The 23,457-nt window shown below is 39.5% G+C and overlaps 1 protein-coding gene across 1 annotated transcript in view; it reads right to left on the bottom strand.

Moving 5' to 3' along the window:
• Positions 1-13,211, bottom strand: part of MIS18BP1 (MIS18 binding protein 1) — a 28,011-nt gene extending 14,800 nt beyond the window's left edge. The window contains exons 1-8 of the mRNA XM_056134263.1: positions 12,652-13,211; positions 11,546-11,652; positions 10,845-11,320; positions 7,553-7,626; positions 5,466-5,596; positions 2,842-2,929; positions 1,477-1,634; positions 84-232 (exon numbers count right to left, since the gene is read on the bottom strand). Coding sequence (XP_055990238.1) covers positions 84-232; positions 1,477-1,634; positions 2,842-2,929; positions 5,466-5,596; positions 7,553-7,626; positions 10,845-11,320; positions 11,546-11,652; positions 12,652-13,211 — 1,743 coding nt within the window. The remainder of the gene's footprint in view (positions 1-83; positions 233-1,476; positions 1,635-2,841; positions 2,930-5,465; positions 5,597-7,552; positions 7,627-10,844; positions 11,321-11,545; positions 11,653-12,651) is intronic.
• Positions 13,212-23,457: the final 10,246 nt, after the last annotated feature.

The raw sequence follows: 23,457 nt of genomic DNA, 5'->3' as shown, positions 1-23,457 counted from the left end.
ATGTCCATTACTGATTTAATATGTGCAACCTCTCTCAGTAGTTGACAAATAATCCTTTACTAGGAAACACTATAAAACCTTACCTGATCAGATAAGTCATATTCTTCTCTATTTTGAACAGTATTATTGATCTGATCACCCAAGAGCATTACTGGTTTAGTCTGATGATTTTTACAGCAAACATTTAATTCTGGACTTCCTGGCAACCTACTTGGCATACAATTCTTCTGTTCTATAAACATAAAAATAAAGTAATTATATAAAAAACAAACTGCTTTTCCACATTAAAATTTTTAGAGTAACAAAGTATCCAATCTGATGCCACAAACAGTGTTTACAATTTGACTACAATATAAAGTAATTTTATTTGGAAAGGACCACTCTGCATGTTTTTGTTAAAATCACTTTCATTCTCTTAAAAAACAAAACAGTTTAGTCATATGTTGCATTAATATATTCTGGATCTCATCTCCTTTGTCACCTCTAAATCAAAATAGTAAGGTTAACCCATGTTCATCCTAACTGCACATCAACTAAACAGAAAGCTATTAATTCTGTTTCTCTTGTATTTCATCATGTATATGGAATTCTTCTTTTCTGTTAGCTTATGTAATACAACCATAATTAAACCCATGGTAATTAAAAGTTTGAGTAAAATCCAATTACATTATATACAGTGTAAGTATATGCTCACCCAGCGTCTACTTGAGTTATATAATCCAAAAATAACTCAAGTGTCCAAGAACAGATAACTGGATAAAGAAACTATGGTCACTGTCACCGTCATCATCATCCAGTTGTTTGTCGATTTACTTGAGCGGCCGTCAGTAACGTCTCTATTCGTCCCATCCCTGATATTTTAGCAGCTTCTCCTTACTTGTCTTTAAGACTGGTGGCTCTTTCAGGGTCAGGGGAAAGATATCTGCTATAGTTACTGGTTTTGGCATACTCAATATGCCACGAGGAACTTGCCAGGCTCTGCCCATGTGGGCAGGATACTCTCTGTGGCTTGCCAGGCTCTCTGAGAGGCATATATATATGTAATTTTTGTCTACTGTCTGAACTCCATCAAACATGGTGTGGTATTTATGGAAAATGGGTAGGAAGCGGCCGTGTGGTCTGGAAAGTGGCCTGGAGCGCAGCGGCGGTTGGGAAGTGGAGGTTGGCTACCGGGGCTGGGTCCCTTGGGGTAGGAGGGTTCTTACGCACCCTGCTCTGGGGCGAGTGAAAACAGCCTGGCACAGAGTCCATACACAATGAAATGCTACTCAACTATAAGAAAAGATGAAATTGGGACTGGAGCAATAGCACACCAGGTAGGGCATTTGCCTTGGGGAAGGGAACTCTGGTGGACAGTGTGGTCTTGAAACATACATATGCATGAAACCCTATCATTAACAATGCTGTAAATCACAGTGCCTAAAATGAAAACAAAATTTATCACTATGCCAACAGAGAACAATAGAGCAGACATACCCAAATGATCACAATCAAGATCATAAGTGGTGTGGGCTCTCTGGAGCACAGCTGATTGGTTTTCTCCTGTCCCATTTTTCACTGATTCCCGAGTGTCAGAAACAAATCTTCCAGTTTTCTGCTTTTGTTGTGTCTTTCCTCCTTTCTTTTCACACATCCTAAAAACAAATTTAGTATTCTTCCTCTGATACTAATTATCAAAAAAATAAATAAGAAACCCCACAAGTAAATAATGAAATTTCCTGAAAATTCTGGGCTACACCCAGCAGTCCGTACTTCTGGCTCTGTGCTTAGGGATCAATCCTGGTGGGGGTCAGAGGACTATATGAAATGCTAGGGATTGAAACCAGGGTGACCACATGCAAGGCAAGACAGTAGTACAGCAAACTTACCTGCTATACTGTCCCTCTGACCCCTAATCTTATACTATTTTCATCATTATGGCATGTTTCTCTTACCCCAGAAATAACTAAAGTATGGTATTATTAAGTAAAAGGATTAAAATAAAACCTTTTAAGTGCTTCTACTGTTATTTCATAATTTAGGGTAATAAGGAAAATTAAAGGGCAAATTCTACCAGTTGTTTTATTTTTGTGAAAGAGTAGTGAAAGCACATTTTTTTCTTTTAAGTGCTGTCTAAGCTTTCCTTTTCACTACAAATGTAAAGCTGAATATTCAGCATGTCCGTAAAAATACTATCTGGCCCAGATAGTAATACAGGGGGAAAAAATAAAATTCACTTCTAGTTCAGATAGTACAGTGAGTAAGGCACTTATCCTGCATTCAGCAGACTGGATTTGAACCTAGCAAAGTATAGAATATGGTCTTCAGAATGACCACAAATGATATCTAAGCATACAGTACAACTAAATCCTGAACAGAACCAGGTATGGCCTCCCTCCGATAAAACTATAATTTATTATATTGAACTATAATTAATTTACATCATTGCATTCCCCAAATTCCTTGAAAGCAGGAATTAACCAAATTTTTTGGTTTCCCTCTATGGACACTGTGTGCTAAGCAAAGGGCACTCAGTAACCACTAAGAGAACAAATGAAAGGAACAGATACAAAAATTTTAAACTGATATTTTCAAAATTAAAGTTACTTTATTTATATACATGAGTAAATATATTATTTGTAAAATATAAAACTTCACATCTGAAATGCATATCTTATAAAATGTTATACTTTAATATATATTATTTTTATTTAGCCACACTTAGCTGTTCTTAGGGGATCCTATGTGGAGCCAGAGGCCAAATATGGGGTCAGCCATGTGCAAGGCAGCCAACACCTCAATCCCTGTACTTACTCTGCAGCCCCTATAGTGTTTTTTTTTTAAAGTTAGAAAGTATCTTACCTTAATTTTCCTAGAAAATTATCAACGTACTCTTCCCATTTTTCTGGAAATCCAAACATAAACTTCCTTATTAGATAATTTGGATATCCTATAAAGGTAAAAGGTAAAGGTAAAGGCCCTCCCATTGATCGTCGATTTGCTCGAGCGGGCCCAGTAACGTCTCCATTGGATAAAGGTAAGGTAAAGGTAAAGGTAAAGGCCCTCCCGTTGATCGTCGATTTGCTCGAGCGGGCCCAGTAACGTCTCCATTGGAGACTTTGTTGTTACTGTGTCTGGCATTGGATAAAGGTAAATTAAAAAAAAAAACTGAAATATTAAGATGTTGGGCTGGAGCAATAGCACAGCGGTAGGGCATTTGCCTTGTGCGCAGCCAGCCCGGCCAAGCTGGGTTTGATTTCTCCACCCCTCTCGGAGAGCCTGGCAAGCTACCAAGAGTATCTCGCCCGCACGACAAAGCCTGACAAGCTACCCATGATGTATTCGATATGCCAAACACAGTAACAACAAAATGGAGACATTACTGGGCCCGCTTGAGCAAATCAATGAACAACAGGAGGACAGTGTTACAGTGTTATTAAGATGTCATTCATTAAGTTATTCAAAAGCACATACTTGGTATACCAAGTGCTTTTGAATAACTTAATGAATGTAAGTTATTGTCATAGATATTGAGGATTCAGTAATTAACAAAAATCCCCTATCACCTAAAGAGCAGGGGAGGTATTAAAGATTTATTAAAGTATAGAATCGCTGGGCTAGGAGATGGCTCAAAGCCATGCCAGCATGATAGTCAAGTTAGATAGCCCTGAGTTAGATCCCCACCACAGCATGGTCCCCAAATACCACTTGGGAGGCTATGGCAGAGTTCACCTTCAAGACCCAAGTCAAGAATAGCTGCATCTCTGGCCTGAGCACTGAAATGCCAGGATAGCAATGCTGAGCTGAGTAACACCAAGAGTAGCCCCAGTACTCTTGGCAAGGTGCCAATAGAAATAGGGAAAGGAGGATAGAAGAATGGACAAATTAGGGAAATATGATACAATACCAAGTAGAACTAAAAGACCATTACTTGATTTCTTTCTTTGCTTGTCCTTCTTACTGTACTCTAAGGCCAAAGGTTATCTAGTTTTAACCCCTTTAATACCTTGTATTCTGTTCTACCACCGATAAGTGAAATCACCCAGTGTTTGTCCTCTTTAATCTGACTTACTTGAAAACTTGAAATAGAAGATACAATATTTACTTTTAATAAGGCTCTTAAATATTATAAATTGAACTAAAAATAATAGTCTTCTGTTGGCTATTTTTGGGGGCTAGGGGACTGTTTGGGTTTTAAAGGTCTCCAAAACAGTGTTCAAAAGTCCTGGGTGCCACTTGCTGTGTTGGTCAGATGAACTGATGGCTTGTCTGAACACCCAGGTTCTGTGATGCAATGCTGCTCATACCCAGCAGTGCTTGGCAGTCAGGATTCAGACTCAGGACTTCATATGTGCAAGGCATGTTACTCTAGTTCTTAGAGTTATGTCCCCAGCACCTGGGTACTATCTTTTAAAAAAGAAATTCAGTACATTATTTGTGAGCAATTGATTTTGCAAATGTTAACTCCTTAGTATGTTTCTCTGTTGAACTTGTCTGGCACAATCTTGTCTTGTATAATTTCATTTTCTGTCTATACTGAATGTGGCTACAGAATAATATTCCTTAGCATGCTACATTTATGACTACCAATAAGCCATGGAAGCTTGCCGCAAGAGTGTGGTGTGTGGCAAAATGTAGTTAGGATAGAGAAGGGACTAGGGACCAACACTGACGCATAAAGCCCAAAAGGGGAGAGAGGATGAGAGAGAGGGAGAGAGAGAGGGAGAGAGATGGAGAAAGGGAGAGAGAGGGAGACAGAAAGGGAATGGGAGAGAGAGGGAGAAAGAGGGTAAAAGAGGAGGGGAAGGAGAAAGAGACAGAGAGAGAAAGAGAGAGAGAGAGAGAGAGAGAGAGAGAGAGAGAGAGAGAGAAGAAAATTTCCTGCCATAGAAGTAGACGGTAGGGGAGGCTGGAATGATAGCACAGCGGGTAGGGTGTTTGACTTGCACGAGGTCGACCCAGATTCGATTTCCAGCATCCCATATGGTCCCCTGAGCACCACCAGGAGTAATTCCTGAGTGCAAAGCCAGGAGTAACCTCTGTGCATCACTGGGTATAACACCCCGCCCCCCCCCAAAAAAAAAACTCAAACTAAAAGAAATATGTGGGGGTGGGGGGGAGAGAGGAAAGGGGGAAAGGAAACTGGGACCATTGGTGGTGGGAAAAGTACTTTTTGAAGGGATGGGTATTGGAATATTATATGACTGAAATTCAATCATGAACAGCTTTGTAACTGTGCATATCACTGTGATTTAATAAAAAAAAAGTATTGAGATTAAGATGATAGTTCAAATGGACACCACAAGCCTAACATGTTACAAGGTCCTTCACTGATCCCTGGCACTGGATTGGCCCCTCAAACACTGCTGGGTATAGCTTTGGTAGCCCCCCAGCACTTCCAGGAACAGCTCCTATTAAAATAAAAAGCACTCTACTGCCAGATATGAATCCCCCTCAAATTTAACAATAATATTAACAGTCATTACCTTCTTCTCTCATGGCATTCTTGTCTATGATTCCTTTTAATATATAAATATTGCCAGAAAGAGTCCTAACTTTGTTGTACTCAATTCGTTCTATAATAGCATTACTGTGCCAATACATGTCAGTGATGTCTCTAGAAGAGGAAGAATAGCTTAGTTAACCCACAAATAGCTATTATATATAAATTTACATCATATATGGAGTATCACCACAGTACAATATACATAAATGTATGCATTTATAACAAGAAGTTATATATTCATAATCTACAATAACAGTACAGTACTATTCTAATTACCATTACCAAACATTTGAGGGTTAAATACTGCAGCAAACCTAGTAAAGCCTAATAATTTAGTAAATGACCATAGCTAACTGACCCATAAGGGTATGTGCCAAAAGATCAGACTGTAGCCAAACCATATGCCCTACTATAAACTATATCATTAGTAAAAAGCAGGCTTCTCAAAATACCTGGTTTTTCATAATGCTTGCCACTCCAATTTAACTAATGTGAAGCATTCAGAGAATAATTTTTCCCATCCCTCTTCTCAAGGCCTATATTTTTAGTTTCATGCAGTTATGTAGTTTGAATCCAACCAATCTTGCATTTTCAATCCTCATTATACAGTGAACTGTTTTTATCTTCCTCTTTGGAAAGTACCAAAAGAGGGCCCAGTTGGGAAAAACAAACTGCAGTATCAAATCACTGACCCATAAATCTAAATCTTCACACTTTCTTACATGAAGCTAAGAATAAACATAAGACAGAAAGAACATGAAGATGTATTAGACAAATTTAGACATCTAATTCAGCAAGTAATATTAAACTTACTAAAATATAAGCATAAGAAGGAAGTTAAGTTAAATATGGCCTACTGGAATTAAACTTGTTTAGCACTGCACCGTAGCACTGTCCTCCCATTGTTCCTCGATTTGCTCGAGCGGGCCCAGTAACGTCTCCATCGTGAGACTTGTTGTTATGTGTTTGGCAAATCGAATATGTCACGGGTAAAAAAAAAATATTACTTCTCTTCTTTTCAAATTTATTTTATTTAACAAACATTGAAAAAGCATTCTAAAAGAATGGTTGGAAACAGAGAAACAGTACAGTGCTACATGACATATATGCAGTCCACATGGCTGTATGTATTTGATCCCCATTACCTGATTTGATCCTTGGCTCTCCTGCCTTAGGGAGAATACCAATGATAATTAAATATGTAACTGCCATAGAAAAATTTTTAAAAAGTTTTCATTCTTGCCCTGCCACAGAGGCAGGGTGGGATGTGGGGGTGGGGGGTGGCAGGGATACTGGGATCCATGGTGGTGGGAAATGGGCACTGGTGGAGGGATGGGTATTTGATCATTGTATAATTGAAACCCAAACACAAAATTTGTAAGTCTACGACTGTACCTCATGGTGTCTTACTAATAAAAATTAAAAAATAAATAAAATAAAATAAAAAGACGGATGAGGCCTCAAAAAAGAAAGAAAGTTTTCATTCTTTCTGGATCAGTAGCATTAAATTAGTTGTCCCAATTTAAATGTGAAACTACTATGAACTGAAATACATAATAGTAAATATTAACTGTGTCATAAATAAACAAAATCAGTCCAGTTATTAGGGCTTTTTTGAAAAAAATATGATGTATACATAATTGAGATACTAATTTTCTTTTATGTTTTCAGATCACAACTGGCAGTGTTCAGGGCTTACTCTAGACTCTGTGCTCAAGGATACTCCTTGAAGGGTTCAGGAGACCATATACAGTGCAGGTGTTAATACCATGCAAGACAAATGCCCTACTACCTATTGTTTTATCCCTCAGACCTTTTGAGACACTACTTTTAAAATAATCTGAGTTGACAGATAAAATCAAGAAAATTGGTTACCATCAACATAACAAAGATCTGCATATTTGATTGTTGATTGTTGGCCCCTGATTTTTGGTTTTGGTGTAGGTTTGGAACCCTCTTAGAAAGTCTGATGGAATATACTATTTCTCAAGTATTGATCTCCTTTCAAGCTTTTACACATAAGTATCTTATTATAAATTTTATTAAATAATGAAATGCTATACTTACATTAATCTTCCTTCTACACATATAGCAGTGTTATTATTGATGACTTTAATTATCCATTCTTTTAGCTGGACTACCTAATCAAGCATAAAATAAAGCATATATTTCCTGTTATTACTGAATAAGCACAATAATCAATTTACATTAAAAATTCATATAACTCCCTAATATTTATTTATAAAAGAATTGCATTTAAGTAGCAATTACAAAAAAGGTCACATATAAATATCTAACTATTGGAGATTTATTCCTTTAATTCATAAAAGGAATATGAAAGTTTTTATCTAAATATTTGGTGTAATATTACTATGTACTGATACAGGACACAAAATTTATGAAAAGAAAATCAAATATTGGTCACATTGGGCCTGGGATGTGGTTCAGCAACAAAGTATCAGTCTTACATACCTGAGATTTGCATTCCAACCCTGACACTCGGAAAGAAAAAAGTTTCAGACACAGTAAATTTTAGATGCTATCAGATATGAAGAAAGAAGTCATACATATTGTTAAAATGAAGTTTGGGAGAATGTTCTGAGCTAGAAATATATATTTGGGAGTTATCAGCGGAGAAACAATTTAAAGCTAAGGCACTGGATAACAGATTCTAAATCAGCTGCCACAGGCTACATGACCCCCACAATATTCCAAGGGGACAACAGATCAAAATCACATAAATGGGTGAGACTAGGAGGCCAACAGGGGAGATAACATGAAAGGAGATAAAGTTAGACAGGGGTCACAGTTTTAAAAAGTTTGAGAAACACTGATAAATAGTGTGCAGATATGCAGAATTAACTTCCAAGATTGATTCTGAGGAACATCAACATATACAGCAGCAATGGAGACAGAAAGACTGTTGAAAATTATAGTTGAATGGTGTTTGAAAACTGGAAGAAAGATTTCCTAAAGTAAAAGGATATTTTAAAAAACAATACATTTTGATTCACAGGATTAAATCTTGTGAGTGCAACAAAATAATAATAATCATTGGGTTTTGTGATTAAAAAGATCATTTTTGAATCTGAAAAGAGCAATTTTTATGAAGTATGCCCAAAGAGGAACATGTTTAAGAAAGAAGAAATGAATTATTGAAAATGGCAAATATACGGTTTCAGGGTGCTTTGCTATTCAAACAAAAAATGAAATGATGGCAGCTAAAATAGACTAGTAAATGAAAAGAAGGTAGACTATGTTCATCTCTTTTTTAAATTGTGGGCTAAATTACAGCATGTATAGATGTGAATAGATCTAGAGAAGAGAAAAAAATTGTACAGATAATGGGAGGAGGGGTTCTTTTGTGGTAAGAAGAAACAAACTTACCTTGAGAAGGAGCACAAATCCCTTATCCATTTTAACTGAAGGAAAAGCAGAACATGAAGATAACCAGAAAGAATATTAGTAGATTTGGTGATGACAAGATAAGTTCCCAATTAACCAAGAATCAGGAGAAAAGAAAAGTTTTCAAGGATTTAAGAAATAAAAAGTGGTACCATACACTTTTAGGAGTCAGAATATGGAACAGACGGACAAGTGAAATATAGCAGGGCTGATGGGCAGTACTGAGCATCTACTCAAGACCTGTTGTCAAATTAAAAATGAAACCAGTCAGCAAAGTTGTGTTTTGTTTCAGCCATCTCCTGCTTCTTAGGTATGGGTAATTAGCAAAAGAAGAGTAAAATGTAACTAAGGTTATCATTTTGTCAGAGAAAGAATGAGGTAAAGACAAGAAATAGAATTGCAAATTCAGTCAAGGAAATGGTTATGACTAATCATAGAATCAATGTAAAGTTAAAAGAAAAATGAGGGAAAAACTATCTTAGTGGACTACAGTACTGATGGTGAGAGTGGGAGAAAAGCACTGAAAATGGAAAGATCTGGAACGATAAGAGGTAGTAATGAGAATGTAGGATACCTGGAAGTGAGAATTTGGTACACATACTGGCAAAGACTGGTATGGTTATAAATTAAGATGCAGGGGGGAAAAGTCACTGTAAGTCAAGAATTTAAGGAAATAAAATGAATCATCTATATGGGTATTAGTGTTGCCAGAACAGCAGAAGTAATAGCAATCAGTGTCAAAATGACTAAAAGTTTGTATCAGATACAGGAGGAGATAGAGTGGCCAATTGTGCTTCAAAGAAGCTGGAGAGAGGGATGAGGTGATTTTAAAGAAAAGGAAGGAAAAAATGGCCTCAAAAAGCAATGATGAGTTTGGGGCAGAAGCAATTGCACAGCAGGGAGAGCATTTACCTTGCTCGTGGCCGACCCGGGTTTAATTCCCGGCATCTCATATAGTTCCCTAGCACCACCAGGAGTAATTCCTGAGTGCAGAGCCAGGAGGAACCCCTGAGTATCGCCAGGTCACTGTCACTATCATTGTCCTCCCATTGTTCATCGATTTTCTCAACTGGGCCCAGTAACATTGTGAGACTTGTTACTGTGTTTGGCATATCAAATACGTCACAGGTAGCTTGCTATGCTTTGCTGAGTGGGCAAGATACTCTCAGTAGCTTGCCGGCCTCTCCGAGATGGGCAGAGGAATCAAACTCGGGTCGGCCATGTTGGCTGCACGCAAGGCAAACGGCCTACCCGCTGTGCTATCGCTCCAGCCCCTATCGCCAGGTATGGCTGAAAAAAAAAAATTCTCTTAAAAGGAAAAAAGAAAAAGAAAAGCAACATATTTGATAGCCCATGTCCTATTTTTCATCATTCTATACTACCACACAATAGGAAAATTACTCAGATCTTAGCTGCTATAATTTCTCTCTCCCATTCTCTCTTTTTGTGGGGAGGTCACAACCCGCAGCAGTCAGGAATTATTCCTGGCTCTTTTCAGGGATAACTCCTGGAGGACTCTGGGGACTATATATGGGGTGCCAGGGATTGAACACACAGTCAGTTGCATGCAAGGTAGCAGCACCTTACTAACTGTAAGATTTCTCTGGCCTCTTTTGAAATCTTTTGTTTTTAAATTATTTTCTCTTTTATCTACTGTTAACCTAAATACCAGAAGGGAAAAAATTAAAAGTAGGAATGAATTCCGCACATCCTCAGAGTTTAGCTAATTATTGAAGACTATGCAACTAATAACAGTAAGACTTAACACCTAGAACACTGAGGTCTTCTTTACTTTAACCCACTGTTCTTTTCACTAGACCACACTGTCTATATGTTAAATGATAATGAAAGAGGAAAATAAAGCTGTTGCTAATAATAACAAAAGCATAAAATCACAAATTCTTGAAAAATGAGAGTAAGAATAAATAAGTACCTGCTTTAAAAATCTTCCTACCTTATTATTTGTAACTCCATTTGTAATAATACTTGGAGGAGAAAGCTGTGCGGCATTTCTTTTTGACTTTGCAGGAATTTTTATATTACATCTTGGATTTGCAAGCACAATTTTACATGTATCATTCACAGTACTTGGAAGATCAGTCTTCCCAGGTTTTCTTTTCTCATTTTCTTTCATAATTTTCTGTAGTGAAACCCCTTCTGTTGTCACATTGCTTTCAGAAACCACTGATTCAACTCCATTTTCCACAGAAACAGAATTAGTGTTCAGAGTCTGAACAGTATTATTTGGGGATTTTTCACAGACAGAATCAACACTTTCTAAAACAAATGTATTCTTTTTGAGCTCAGTGGTTGCAACTGTGTTCTCCTTTGAATGAAGAATTTGTTTAGCAAACTGAGCTCTAGTTAAAGCCTTGTTGGAAACTCCTACAGCCGAAACTTTATCGTGTTCTGGGTTCAGATTTGAAAGCTCTGTAAAAATATAAAGCCAAACAAAATTTACAGAAGGAACATAAGAAAACAGAATAGCTTATGAGAAAGAAGTCTTCCTCTATCTTCTTGCCCATTCTATCTCTGAGTTTCTCTAGCTTTTAGGACTTAAATATTTATCTAGAGTCACTGCTTACTCCACAGAAAAAATAATTACCAAACTATTTAACCATACCTTCAAACAACTTAAAACAAAAAACAGCTTACCGTAAGTTAAATTATGAAGAGGTGATTTTTTTTGCTGTTGACATTCAATCTTTTGCTTGGCAGAAAGGAAATTACTTGATGGTTCTAGAGGAACTTTTTGGAGTAAGGTTGGTATTTAATATATATTTTTTTAAAGAAAAGAAAATTAAGTTGGATTAGCCATTGAGAAGAAAAAAGGCCTCTTTCAAACTAAAATAAAGACTGGTTCATTAATGATCAGACAATGTAGTACTTTTATTACAGGACAGTTTACATAAAGCTTTCTCTTAACTATCTTTTTGTTTTCATTGCTTTCTCATTATCTGAGTTAAAAAAAAAAAAACTGCATGTTAGAACTTGCTAACTCTGGACAAAAAGCTGTTTGAGAAGTCCAGAGATCAAGAATGCAAATTCTGGTACTGCGGTAAGTCACATATGTGTGTATATGCAAAGATTAGATCACATACAGATTATATTAATATGGTGCTGGTGACTGAACTCAGCAATACTCAGTCCCCTGAGCCATCTTTCAGGCTCCTCTCTGATCTCTTTAGCAAGTCTTCAAAGACATGCTGTATTTGTTCAAATAATCATCACCACTGCAAAATCACACCATTTTTAAGTAATAGTAGCACATACCTCATCTCCAAATTCTCCTTTAATGGTCATACACCATGTTTTGGGGAGGTTGGGGGGGGGGGGGGGAGACACAAAATCTGTGACAATTATACAGTGAAATGTAGTAATTAAGTGATCACAGCAGTATTTCTGGGCATTTTATTCTGCTTTATATTACAATTGAAATTTTGTTTTTGGAATACAAAATACAAAAAGGACTGGCAAGTCACTTAAATTTTGTACCAAAGGAAAAAATTATTTTGTTTAAATGTTCTTTTATGTTTAACATATCCTGACCACTTCACTGAAAATTACTATCTCCCCTTTCCATCATCCTTGTTCTTTTTCTATAGCACTTCTCACCTACTATATCATTATAAACTCTCTATTTAATGATGCCTCCACACTCCTGAGTGTAGAGGGAAGGGCTGTTGTCCATTTCACTCACTGTTACACAGTACCAGACACAATAAAAACATATCTTTGTAACCAACACCTAGGAAAACTAACTTTTTAGAGAACTATTACCTGATTGTAATGATCTGTTCTCCTTTTCTTCACAAAGGTAGGTATGCTGCAATATTCTTTTCTCAGCTTTATTAGGAGTGATAATTTTATTATTTTCACTTATTGGTGTCTTCAATAAATGATTTCTGGATACTTGGTCTTGCTTTCTGGATAGTTGGTCTTGCTTTTCACGCAGTACTTTTTCTTTCATTCTTTGAAATGCTTTTTCTGGTGTTTCATATTTTGCTTTATTTTTTAATTCATCCCTGTTGGGTTTTATAACACTGATATCAAGAAAACTGTTGGAGGCGATGCCCTCTGCCAGCATGGTTGATTGTAGTCTGCTTTTATTATCAAAATCTCTCTTTTCTAGGAACTTGTTCTTCTTATGGCTAACCAATTTTGAAGAGGAGTTCTGATATCTCACCAAATCTTTCATAGGAGTAAGTGTGCCTGAAGGAATGTTATCAAATAGGACTGCATGCATAGGCGTATTTTTCCTATGAGACGGTGTCTCTGAAGATAAGTGAAATTCTGTATGTTTCAAGGGTGTAGCAATCATCTTGATAAACTGTTATTTAAGCCAGAAATTTCTCTAAGAGAAAATTCAATTCCCTTCAATTTTCAGGACAGATCTTCAGCAGGAAGAAATCCAGATGAACCTGTAATTTAACATGGGATCAATCATTATCAACTTTTGGTAACAAAAAATTTAAGTTTACCTGCTTCTGTATCAGAATTCAAAGATTTAATTCATAACACTGGAACCTAAAAGTCACGAGTTAGACTGAGATTTTATATTTTTATTAAGTCTCATTTCATAAGTTTGAAGAGTTGAATAGTCTGGTTTTCACATTTCTCTACAAAACATTCAGTATTTACCAAATGATTGGCTTAATAGCTCTAAAAATTAAAACGTGAATATCTGCTTTTGAATTTAATGAACTTCGTGTTCTGGAAGTTTCAATATAATATTTGCATCAAAATATACTAAGTAAGTCACATACAAGTGGTACTACATGGAAAGTATCATGTTAAGCGAAATAAGTCAGAAAGAGCGGGATGGACACAGAAAGATTGCATTCATCTGGGGAACATAAAGCAACATAAAGGGAGACTAACACCCAGGAATGGCTGAGATTAGTAAGTAAGTAAAGGCCCTCCCGTTGATCGTCGATTTGCTCGAGCGGGCCCAGTAACGTCTCCATTGGAGACTTTGTTGTTACTGTGTCTGGCATATCGAATACTCTCGGTAGCTTGCCAGGCTCTCCGAGAGGGGTGGAGGAATCGAACTCGGGTCGGCCATGTTGGCCGCTTGTAAGGCGAACGCCCTACCCGCTGTGCTATCGCTCCAGCCGGCTGAGATTAGTACCAGGAATTTTGCTCCATGACTTGGAGGAAAAGGAAGCTCAGATAGAGAAGAGAGCACCAAATAAAGGGTGTTGGGAGGATCCTCCCAGGGTGGGAGAAGCATGCTGAAAGGAGACTATAGACCAAACATGATTGCCACTCAATGCCTCTCTTACAAACCACAGGACCCAAAAGGAGAGAGAGAGAACAAAAGGGAATGCCTTGTCACAGAGTCAGGGTGGGATGGGGGAGATGGGGGATGGGGGGTGGGAGGGATGCTGGGACCCGTGGTGGTGGAGGATGGGCGCTGGTGGAGGCATGGGTACTTGATCATTGTATAACTGAAACCCAAGCACAAAAATTTGTAAGTCTATAACTGTACCTCATGGTGGTTCACTAATTTAAAAAAAAAATACTAAGTAACATTTGCACCTGACACACTATGAAGTTTAAAAGATTGTTTTGTGATTATGGCTTTTCCCGCCAAGCACTTAAATTTTCTAAAAATTTACTGTCTTGCTTTTCATGCAGTAATCTCTTCTTTCATTTATTTATTTTATTTCTTTCTTTCAGACCAACGATGACCAATTTTTTAAAAAATTTATATAAAGTTATGTACATACAATGGTGTTAACATTGTATGTACATAATGAGATCAGTTGTCTGGCCTCACCATCACCCAAGTGTTAGACACTTAAATTTTAAGGCAGGGTCAGAGCAAGAGTACAGCACGTAGGAAGCTTGCCCTGCATGTGTGCCCAGGGATTGAACCAGGTTCGGCTTTATGCAAGGAAAGCTCCCAATCTGCTGTACTATCGCTCTGGCCCTCTCGATTTTACTAGTAAATGAAGATGTGAAAATTAAGTGAAACACCTTATGCTCGTCAAATTAATGAAGATAAGTTTTAAATTAAAGAAGCATACTATTAAAAATTTTCACCTCAGGCAGAAAGAGTTCTAGGGTTAAGGCACTTGCCTTGCATGCAGGTACGTCCTGGATTCAGTCATCAGCACTGCATGTCCATCTTACACCCCTTCAGAGGAGCACCAAAGGGTGTGGTCCCGAAACAAAACAAAAAGAGAAAAAAAATTCATCTCATCTCCCCGCCCCTTATCAGAAACATCTATATAAGAATACAAACATAGGTGACGCTAATAGCCCGTATTTTGTATGTGTAGGAAGTTCATCATCTTAGAGAAACTCTTACCAAGTGTCATTTTGAAGAAGAGCAGGGAAGGTCACAGGGCTGTGAAGCATCAAGCCCCTAGTCGCACTGATACTGAGTGGGAGCAGGACCCAAGCTCTCTTGCTACAGAAGCCTCCTCTGGCACAATCCCTAAGCCCCTTAAGTGACACAATCTTTTTTCAGTGATAAAGCACCACATAACAGCAGCATCCAATTCACTATTATTATTTTTTTTGCCCTTCCCCACCACGCACACTATGTCAGAGGATATGCTACGACTGATTATGTAGTGAAGCATCTGCCTTAAAGCCCAAATTCTTAGACATTATGAGGCACGGTGGGGAAGGAGCTACAATTTATCATGCCCAAGAGATTAGGTAATCTACAGGGATGATCGCGACTCTCTTTCTCTGTGTGTGTGTGTGTGTGTGTACACACATGCGTATAGTACTTATGTCGAAATCTACATTATCGAATATCGAATTCTTACATCGGAAATCTGCTACATAGAGATGATTGCATATCTCTCTCCCTCTTTGTGTGTATACACACATATGTATAATATTTATATTGGTTATTAATGACCATTTGCGCACACACTGTGGAGAGGAGGCACGACCGATTGAAATTTTAACACAACGTAGAACAGGGAGTGCAACAGCAGTTCTCAGAAGGAAATCCACGCAGGAGCATGAGCAAAGGTTAAAAAGGAAAAAAAAAAGTGAAAACTTACCAAGGCGTACCAAACAAGTCGCCGGTATTTTCTCTCTGAAGGATAGAACGCCCGGCTCCGCCACACAAATTAACGTCTGAAAATGCAATCCGCCCTGAAGCACGAAAGACTCGGTTTCAGTCAGGTGGATCCCGCGTTCCTAGCTGAGCTCCTGGTAGTTCTCCCCGGCAGTGCCACAGGGTCAGGTGAAGGAAAGTTTGGTCAGCACCATCTGGGGCGCAAAAGGGAACTGGTCTCTCCGCTGACGCGCCGCGTGAATTAATGAATGAGTTAGAGGTGACACCAAATGCCGGTAAGGCACGAAAGGAAGCGCTGGCCAAGGAGGTCGACGACTGGGGCGCTACAGCCGGCCGTGGTAGGTCTGGAGTTCGAGGGGGACCTCGTACCTTGGGCGACGCGCCGGGCTAGGCCGAGGCCCCCCCGCCCCCCGGAACTGGCGCTTACTTGTGACTGGTGGTCCCGGAAGCCCCTCCACAAACGTCTCCGGAGGGCCCCCAACTTTCGCACCGGTCGAAGGATTCAAATTTGAAGCGCTGACCCCCTCGGCGTATTGTGATTGGCGCGCGTAGAAATGACGTCACCTCCCGTCCGACGGAACCTACGAACCGCGGGGGGGGGGAGTGGACCCGGCGTTGCCGAGGCAACTCTGTTTCCACACACACTAGCCAAGCGGGTCCCCGCAAACCCCACAGCCACGTAGTGGGCCCGTCCAGTTCGCTTCCATTTGGAGGACGCGCTTCGGTCCTGAGTCACAGCGCTGCTCCGGTTGAGCTCCGCAGCAGGAAAAAAGACCTAGTGACGCCTGCACACGCGGGCGATTAAGTTTGGTCCTTCCGGGCCACCCGACTTTTCGCTTGCCATTCTCCTTGGTGACGTTTATTTTTGTTTGGCCCCCGCCCAGAGATGCTCGGGGCTTCCTTTTAGCTCCGCGCCCCGGAAGCACTCCTGGCACAGCTCAATATGTGGTATGGGGGATCGAATCCCCCGCCCCGCCCCGCAACCTCCGGTTCGGCCTAGTGCAAGACTAGTGCCCTGACAGTATTATTATCCCTTCAGCCTCTTTCCCTTGCCTTACGTTGCAGGGTAAAGAGTTTGCTGGATGCATTGGGGGGAGAACTTTGCATTTTCTCCTACTGTTACCTGTGTGGGACAGAGAAGCACTAGTTTCTGAAGGGATAATGAACAGAATGCAAAGTTGCACTTCCAGTGTTTCATTTGAGGTCACACTAATTTTTTTCGCTGTGCAGATTATAAAGGTGACATTTACATGGAGACTTGCATTATATAGCACTCACAAGAATGCCCTCTGCTCGCCAGTCTCAGGGCTTCAGCTGAACGCAGTTGCTGGCTGGGAGCTTTGAGTGGTTTCTGTCTTGAGACATCTGAGAAAGGGAGCCAGAGCCACAAATGTTTTCAGTTCTTCCGTTCTCAATCCTGCATCTTTCCATGAATTCTGCCCTTTCCTCGGAAAAGATAGCACTGAGACGGGAGTTTCATTTTATGCCTCATTTAAGAAATTGCCTCAACGTCTTAGAGGCTTATGTCAGGTTTCTCCGTTAAAATTACTATCATACTGTAATCTCTGGGGACAGCTATGGGGAGAGCCTCCCCCCCCCCCATCGCTGCCAGGGTTGGGGGGTGGCCCATGCTGTGGGGCAGACGGAGGAGAAAACAGGGTCAAGCAAATTGATCAGAAGCTGTTTATTCCATTCACCCCATGTGCCTGTTCCAGTCTTTCTGAGCCCCCCATTCTACTCTCACAGTGCTCCTCATTCCTGTCTCTCCCATTCATCTCTCTGTGCTCCATCTTGAAGCCTGGGCTCTCTCTCCACTGGCCTGCTCCTGTATTCTTCTACATCCGGCTCTCTCTGACCCCATTTTTAGTCTCTCCCTGCTCTATCTACCCGCAGTTCATCTTGCTCCCTCTCCTCTCCTCTCCTCTTCTCTTTTCTCCTCTCCTCTTCTCTTTTCTCCTCTCCTCTCCTCCCCTCCCCTCCCCTCCCCTCCTATCTTCTCCTCCAACTCTCTCTTCTTTCCCCAACTCCCTCCTTTCTCTTCCTAGCACTCTTGACCAAAGCTACACCCAGTCCAGTCCAGTAGCAAAATCAACAAAAGGAAGGCCTTCCTGACGGCCCATCAAGCTCAAGGGCTGAAATACCACCTAGGGGTGTTTCTCTTCTCCTTTGTCCTATAACTTAAATAACATCTTAATTAACATCTTAATTCTATTTTTTAACAGTAGTTATTTTGTGTGGACACAGTAAGAGATGGATTGAGTTTGTAGGGTGGGTTTCTTGGGAACATCTTGCCACAGACTTAGACTACAGTGCTCAGGCCAGGTTAAGCTTTTCTAACCCTAGCAGGGTCAGAATCTAGTTATTGCTTTTTGGATAATGACAGCATTTGTCCATGATCAAGCTCTTATAGTTAAGCATTATGGCACTTTGGCCAGGCCCATTTCGATGCCAGGGTACCACATAGCTCATTGCTTGCCCTGGGTCTATCCAGTCCCTCGGCGGAACCCTGCTCTTGGTGTGTTAGGAAGTAAGGGCAACTGAGGCTTAAGTCGAGAGAACAGATGCCCAGGAGGTAAATACCATTGAGAGTCAATTAACTCCCACATTACAAAGGCATAGCATTTACTGTCTTCCTGTGTCCATACAAAAAGGACATTTCTCTGAATTAACTATGCAAAGGACTTAAGGAGAAGAGAAAAACAATATTTACAAGTTAACAGAGCACAAAGAAAGAAGTTACAAATAAACACAGAGGAATGGGAGCAATGTGATGGGAGTAATCCAATAAACCTAAGCTCCCTGTGGCAAGGCAGAAAAGACAAACCAATATTCTCCTACATCTCCCCCTTTTCTTTATACAAAAACACAAAATTTGAAATAGAGGAACAATTCCAAACACAAAACAGTTTCATTAGTTGTGCTAAGATTTCAGTCTGACTATGGACCCAGAGCAGTGCTTGTAGTAAAGTGTCCAATTTTCCTGCACTCTCTCGAGGCAATGAGAGTCACCAGTGATCAGAGTCATTTAGTCTCATTCTGAAGAAATCCTACAATACTGTACTGAGATGGTTGTAATACATTCATTTTAAGTGACAATATTCCCCTCTTCTATGTCATGTATTCACAAATTTCATTCAAGATATAAACCATACATTCAAGAAATAGAAGTAAATGGCAGTAAAGAAAAGAAATCAGTGTAAAATTTAATATTTTTTCATAGCTGAATAGTGGTGTATATGGGAAAGGAAACAAATCTATACAAATAAGCTGATCTTTATATCTTTGCAGGTAAATGGTGAAATGATGGTATTGATTTGCATCATAGTTATGAAGGAAACCAGACTGAAATGTAGATTAAGTGAAATGTATGAAACACAATTCATACATAAAAGGACTTTGAAGAGAGGCATTCAAACTCCAAGCACCTGCTATTCAGGTATGTGAATTTCTGGTGATAGAGACAGCTTTGATTTTTCACATTTTAATGATAGAAACCTTGACATTTAAAGATAAACACTGAATTACAGGCTTTTAAGAGGAAGGGTCTCATAGTACTCAGGAACTTCTTCCAGATAAGTGTTTGGGGTGATGCATCTTCTGGTTCAGGGTATCATGCATTAATCTCCGTTAATGGAGATTAACCATTAACCATAAACTCCAGGGATCCTTTGACCTATTCCCCAGCCCTGATTTTGTTTGTGGGCAGGGCACATCCTGTAGTCCTCAGGGACTATACTCATCCAGGTGCTTAAGACCACAGGCAATGCTATGGATCACACCAAGGTCAGCCACGTGCAGGAAAGAGCCTTATCCCCAATGCTCCTTCCAGACCGTAGACTAATTTTTTTAAGTAACAACTTCTCATGTGAGAAATAAGTAGAATGTAGCATGATCCAGTGTGAATAGCATCAGGACTTAGAATGGTTAACCATTTTATCATCAAAATTGAGCTCAAGAAACAAGAAATTTTGAGAATTCAAATACAGTAAAAGTTAAATAAAAATGAAGTGGTAGCTGTGTGAGAAATTACAGTATTAATGACCAGAAGAATGGAGCATTCCTAGGTGACTCTAATGTTTAGGAAATAGTTAATATTTTTCTCACTATCTTTATTGTGATATGATAGTTTATAGATTTGATATTGGCTTATAGTTGAAGAGCTACAACAGTCCATCCACCAGTGTTTTAAGGTCCCTCAACATTTACCTTCCGCCCATCCCTCTTAGCCCGTCAGTTCTCAGTTCTCTTTATTAGGTCTCAAAGTTTGTTTACATTGAGGATTGTCTAATTACTTTATTTCATTATGCCCTTCAACTGAAGGTGATCATCTGGTGTTTTTTTTTCACTTCCTAATTCACTTCTCTTAAGCATGACAGTCTCCAATTCCATCCAAGTTGCAAACTGTAAATTTTTTTCTTTTTCATAGCTGAATAGTAGTCCATCGTGACTATGTACCACAATTTCTTTACCCTCTTTCCTGTTATTACACACTTGAGTTATTTCCAGATCTTGGATATTGTAAGTAATGTTGCAATAAACATTGGTGTGCACCTTGTGTTGGATTAAAATTTTTGTGTTTTTCAGATAGCGATCCAGGATTGGAATGAAAGTTCCTGTTTGTAATGTTTTGAAAAGTCTCCAAACTGATTTTTCAAAGAGGTAATGCATGCAGCAGTCTCATGAGCAGAGAATGAGAGTTCTATTTTCACCAAATCCCTGCCAGCACTTATTGTTTTCAGTCTTTTTGACGTGGAATTTGCTGGTTGGTGTGATATAATAGCTTATTGTTGTTTTAATTTGCTTTTGCCTGTTCATCAGAGGTGATAAACATTTTTTGTATATGATGTTTACATATGTTTACTTTGAAGAAGTGCCTATGCATCTCTCCCCATTTTTTTGTTGTTGTTTTTTGTTTTGGGACCACAACCCATTTGTTTATTTCTACTTTTATTTTCTTTGCCAGTGATGCTGTAATATTGAAGACTCTCCTGAGGTTAAAATCTTGGAGAGTCTTGCCTATGTTTTCCTTGGTGTATTTTAAAGAGATCATTTTTTTTAAATTTTATTTTATTTTATTTATTTTTTTATCATTTTTCTTTTAGTGAAACACCATGAGGTACAGTTATAGACTTATAAATTTTTGTGCTTCAGTTTCAGTTATACAATGATCAAGTACCCATCCCTCCACCAGTGCCCATCCTCCCCCACCACGGGTCCTAGCATCCCTTCCATCCCCCATCCCCCCAACCCCCCATCCCACCCTGCCACTGTGGCAGGTCATTCCCCCTTGTTCTCTCTCTCTTCTTTTGGGTATTGTATTTTGCAAGAGAGGCATTGAGTGGCAATCATGTTTGGTCTATAGACTACTTTTAGCATGTCTCTCCCAACCTGGGAGGGTCTTCACAACACCCTTTATTTGGTGCTCTCTTCTCTATCTGAGCTTCCTTTTCACCTAGCACATGTGGCTGGCCTTTTAGTCATGGAGCAAAATTCCTGGTACTAATCTCAGCCATTCCTGGGCGTTAGTCTCCCGTTTTGTTGCTTTATGTTCCCCAGATGAATGCAATCTTTCTGTGTGTATCCCGCTCTTTCTGACTCATTTCGCCTAACATGATACTTTTCATGTAGTACCACTTGTATGTAAATTTCATAACTTCATCTTTTCTAACAGCTACATAGTACTCCATTGTGTAAATGTACCAAAGTTTCTTTAACCAGTCATCTGTTCTCGGGCACTCAGGTTTTTTCCAGATTCTGGCTATTGTAAAGAGTGCTGCAATGAACAAACAATTGCAGATGTCACTTCGACTATACCTTTTGCCTCTCTGGGATATATTTCCAGGAGTGCTATAGCTGGGTCAAATGGGAGATCAAATTCTAATTTTTTGAGAATCGTCCATACTGTTTTCCAAAAGGGTTGGACCAGCCGGCATTCCCACCAGCAGTGAAGGAGGGTCCCTTAAAGAGATCATTTTGATATAAATGTTTCTAATCCAAATTCAACCTTTGTGTGCAGCATGAAATGGTGGTCCAAATTCGTTCTTTTTTGCAGAAAATATTGATTTGGAAAGTGCAATTGGATATGGGCTCAGATTGTTATAGCAAAGGTCAATGATATTAACTGTTTATAACTATGTAATACCTGTTATAAATATTTAAGTTATAGCAAAATGTGAAGTGCCTATGGCTTGTTATGATGTGCTTTTGTAAATTTTTATTGTTTTATTCTGTGTTAGCTCATTAGTACAGATGCGACACTAATGTCAACTTAAAGTGTAGTTTATGTGAGATTCACTTCTGCCACCCTGGGACCAGCTGGGAAGGCTAAGACTTATAAAATCTTTAGAACTGATAAAATCTGCCATGAGCCCCTTGTAGCACAGGCCAGAGCCCTTCCATACCCACTAGGGAGCTGTCAAGACACACCTGAGACCCACTTGCCCTTCTAAGCATAGGAGTCAATCCCCAGCACCAGATTTCTTGGGGAACTATAGTCTCAGACTGGAGTGAGGAATTTCTCTTTGCAGGAAAAAATTGCCAGTTCTTGGCCTTACCCAGGCTTCTTGTTCTATCTCACAGAAGAGAATTTCAGGAGTGGACGGATCAGTGAAGTAAAAACAGATTTTATTTGGAGGTTTTGAGGAAGGGTACGAGGGGGAAGAAGGGAGAAATAGAGGAACACGCTCAAAAGAGAATGTGAGCTTCTCCAAAGACTGGGAACACATCTCAAGAGGGGAAATGCAGGTGACACATGTGCTAAGCACCACGTGTACTTGGCCATGTGGATACAAGCAGTACATGGGCTCAGGCAGCATATGCTTACATACATATGCATACATGCTTCCTTTGCTCAATTTGGCTTTTATAGGATTTTCCTCAAGCAGCCGGACATAGGGCTTCTACCTAGGTAAGAATCCGTTGCTATAGTAGTTGCCAAGCAGAGAAAGTTGGGAGCAGTTGGTTGGTCTTTGAAGTTTCTTTCCTGTGGTCTTTGTTCCTGCTGCTGCTTCTCTCAGAGCAGGATCCAGCCATCTCTAGTTCTCTTGATGCTCAGATGAAGTCTTAGTTCTTGAGCGCACAAGGTAGGCTTTGTAGACTTGGGGCTATTAGTTTTACTACTTCCTAGGAATTCCATTGTCATGGGAGCCCTTCCATCGCTACCTGCCTATATTAAACTTAATAATAAATTTAGACCACTATTAGAAATAGAGTTCGCATATGAGTGAACATATTCCTGGACTGACACATCATAAGACACTCCGTACTCATTTTCCATAATTACCACACCATATTTGATGGGGTTCAGACATTAGGCAACAAATCATAGAGGGAAATATATATTCTCCTTGGAGAGCCCTGCAAGCTACTGAGAGTATCCCACCTGCACAGCAAAGCCTGGCAAGCACCCGTGGTATATTCGATATGCCAAAGACAGTAACAATAACGGGTCTCATTCCCCTGACCCTGAAAGAGCCTCCAATCGGCAGTGTTGGAAAAGATGAGTAAGTAGAGGCTGCTAAAA

This window comes from Sorex fumeus, unplaced genomic scaffold (genome assembly GCF_029834395.1).
Source record: "Sorex fumeus unplaced genomic scaffold, SorFum_2.1 ptg000098l, whole genome shotgun sequence".
Classification (NCBI taxonomy): domain Eukaryota; kingdom Metazoa; phylum Chordata; class Mammalia; order Eulipotyphla; family Soricidae; genus Sorex; species Sorex fumeus.
This window is presented reverse-complemented; position numbering and strand designations above follow the sequence as displayed.